The sequence below is a fragment of the Eimeria acervulina genome, genomic scaffold, assembly GCF_000499425.1.
Source record: "Eimeria acervulina Houghton genomic scaffold, Eah_scaff1608, whole genome shotgun sequence".
Taxonomy (NCBI): Eukaryota; Apicomplexa; class Conoidasida; order Eucoccidiorida; family Eimeriidae; genus Eimeria; species Eimeria acervulina.
In genome coordinates, this window is record NW_013550175.1 from 2,911 (window position 1) to 5,899 (window position 2,989).

Sequence of the window (2,989 nt, forward strand, 5' to 3'; positions counted from 1 at the left end):
ATATATAACTATATATATATATATATATACAACTATATTGTTTGTGTGGGTATACGAACTGGTTGTTGTTTGATGAATTTTTAATTTTCATCGATTTGTTTGATTTCTTCGTTTTTATTTTTTCGAAGTTCAAATTCAAATTTCAGCGCCTTCATAAAAGAAGAAGAAGCGCAGCCTACTGGTGTCAGTGCTTCCTGAGTAAATAAATAAATAAATAAATATAAATAAATAAATAAATATAAATAAATATAAATAAATATAAATAAATATAAATAAATAAATAAATAAATATAAATATGATAGGAAATATTTGTTTGTGGAGACGCGCAGAAAGATATTTAAATCTTTAAATTAATTAAAAATAATTTAAAGATTAAAACAAATAATAAAATAAATATAATATGCAAAATGTTATAAACAAAATAAACATAAACGTATATAAAATATATAACAAATATATATAATAACTACTTAAACAAATCAAAACCTAAGTTAAAACATAAATAAAATAGACAAACCCTAAACCCTAAACCCTAAACCCTAAACAAGCATATCAAGGGAAGTAGATATATAAATAAATAAATAAATAAATAAATAAAACAAGCAAGTAAACAAAACAAAAAAAGACGAACAAACGAAACAAACAAACAACCAAACAAAACAAAGAAAATTAAAAAATAAAATAAAATAAAATGAGGGTTTGTTTGTTTGATTATCTAACTTTGTTTTTTTCATCTTCGAGGTGCGGGGCCTTCTCCGCTATATCCCAATAAATTGCCGCGTACTCCGAGTTCTGCAAACCCTAAACCCTAAACCCTAAACCCTAAACCCTAAGCCCTAAGCCCTAAACCCTAAGCCCTAGAGAAGAGGCTTTATATTAAGGAGTATACGCACTGATTATGCCGCACAACTAAACATACATAAACGTTCAAACTGTACACCCAACGCTATCAGCGGTTTAGGGTTTAGGGTTTAGGGTTTAGGGCTCACCACAGCCAGGTGTAAAAGATTGTCTCCTGTCCCCGTCTCCTTCACCTGCATTTCAACTCCAAAACCCTAAACGTTGTTTAGGATTTAGGGTTTACAGTTTAAGCATTAGGGTTTAGGGTTTAGGGTTTAGGGTTTGGAGATTAGGGCTTAGGGGTTTCAGTTTAGGGTCTAGAGCTACAAGTCTTGGGGTTACGGTTTAGGGTTTAGGGTTGTTTGAACTTTATAGTTTAGGGTTAGGGTTTAGGGTTTAGGGTTTAGGGTTTAGGGTTTAGGGTTTACGTTTAAGTCGACGCCCGGCACTTGCATAAGAAACTGCACGATGTGCCGCTGACCCGTACTCACAGCGCGCCATATCGCTGTTTGCTGCAGCACAAACCCTAAACCCTAAACCCTAAACCCTAAACCCTAACTAAACCCTAAACCCTAGACCTAAACCCAAAGCCTAAACCCCAAACCCTCATTCTAAGCCCTAAACCTAACCCCTAAACGCTACATGTTCACCCTAAACCCTAAACCATTATCCTAAAACCCTAGCTAAACCCTAAACCCTCAACCTAAACCCTAAACCCTCATCCTCAACCCTAAGCTCTAACCCCTCATCCAAAACCCTAAACCCTAAACCCTAAACCCTAACATTTCCGAATCCTCTTCCATTGACGTCTGCTCCGTGTTGCAGCAGCAGTTGAACAATATCGAGATGACCTGCGTATACACCCCAAAAGAAGAAAAGAAAATAATAATTTGTTTGCTGCTTTGTTGTTTTGTTTAATTTGTTGGATTTGTTAAGACAAATTAATAAATTAATAAGCAACAAAATAAATTAATTAATTAATTAATTGTTTGTATTAATTAATTATTAATTAATACAAGCAAACAAACAAATAAAAAAACAAATAAATAAATAAATTAATTAATTAGTTAGTTAATTTAATAAACAAATGAACAAATTAATTAACAAATTAATTAATTAAACAAAAAAACAAATATATAAATAAATTAAATAAATAAATAAATAAAATAAATAGACAAATAAATTAGTTAATTAAATAAACAACTAAACAAATAAATAAATTAATTAATTAATTTAATTAATTAATTAATTAAACAAATAAATAAAGTAATTAATTAATTAATTAATTAATTAATTTAGTTAATTACATACCCTTGGATGCAGCGTAGAGAAGAGGGGTCCCTCCTGACTCTGTTATTTGATTTAAGAAGTCGTTGATTTTAATTTGTTTTTGTTTGTTTTTGTCTTCATTTTTAATATTTTTTTTAACCTTTTGTATATTATTTAAAGCAGCATTTTCTGCTGCATCTTCGGGTGTATCTTGAGGTTTTTTGTCTTTAATTTTACTGTCTTTTTTTGAGTTCTTCTCCTCTTCATTTGCTGCTAAATGTCTCAAAAGATACTCCGCTCCAACAGCAAAACCCAACGTACAACAAATATGCATAGGAGAGACTGCACTCTGTAAAATAAATAAATAAATAAATAAATAAATATATAATTAATTAATTAAATTAAATTAAATAAATAAATATATAAATAAGTATATAAATATAGTCATTTATACAAAATTTATTTGGAGTCTTCAATGCAGTTTAAAGTAATATAAACACCTGTTCTTATACTAAATATATAAATAAATAAATATATAAATAAATAAATAAATAAATAAATAAATAAATAAAGATAAATGTAATAAACACACTAAACAAATACAAATAAAATCAAGCATGCAAACACCAAACACGAAAACCAGAAGAAACAAGCAGCAGCAGCAACAGCAGCAGCAGCAGCAGTTGTAGCAGCAGCAGCATCTGCAGTAGCGACATTTGCAGCAGCAGCAGCAAGTGCTGCAGCAGCAGCAGCAGTAAACAAATGCAGCGGCAGCAGCAGCAGCAGCAGCAAACAAATGCAGCGGCAGCAGCAGCAGCAAACAAATGCAGCGGCAGCAGCAGCAGCAGCAGCAAACAAATGCAGCGGCGGCGGCAGCAG

The 2,989-nt window shown here is 31.1% G+C and overlaps 1 protein-coding gene across 1 annotated transcript; it reads right to left on the minus strand.

Moving 5' to 3' along the window:
* Positions 1-80: 80 nt before the first annotated feature.
* Positions 81-2,444, minus strand: EAH_00061570 (ankyrin repeat domain-containing protein, putative; the record flags this gene model as incomplete). The annotated part of the gene is made up of 6 exons (XM_013396986.1): positions 81-194; positions 722-793; positions 991-1,035; positions 1,270-1,353; positions 1,625-1,692; positions 2,432-2,444. The coding sequence occupies 6 exons, from the start codon at positions 2,442-2,444 to the stop codon at positions 81-83; spliced, it is 396 nt and encodes a 131-aa protein (XP_013252440.1).
* Positions 2,445-2,989: the final 545 nt, after the last annotated feature.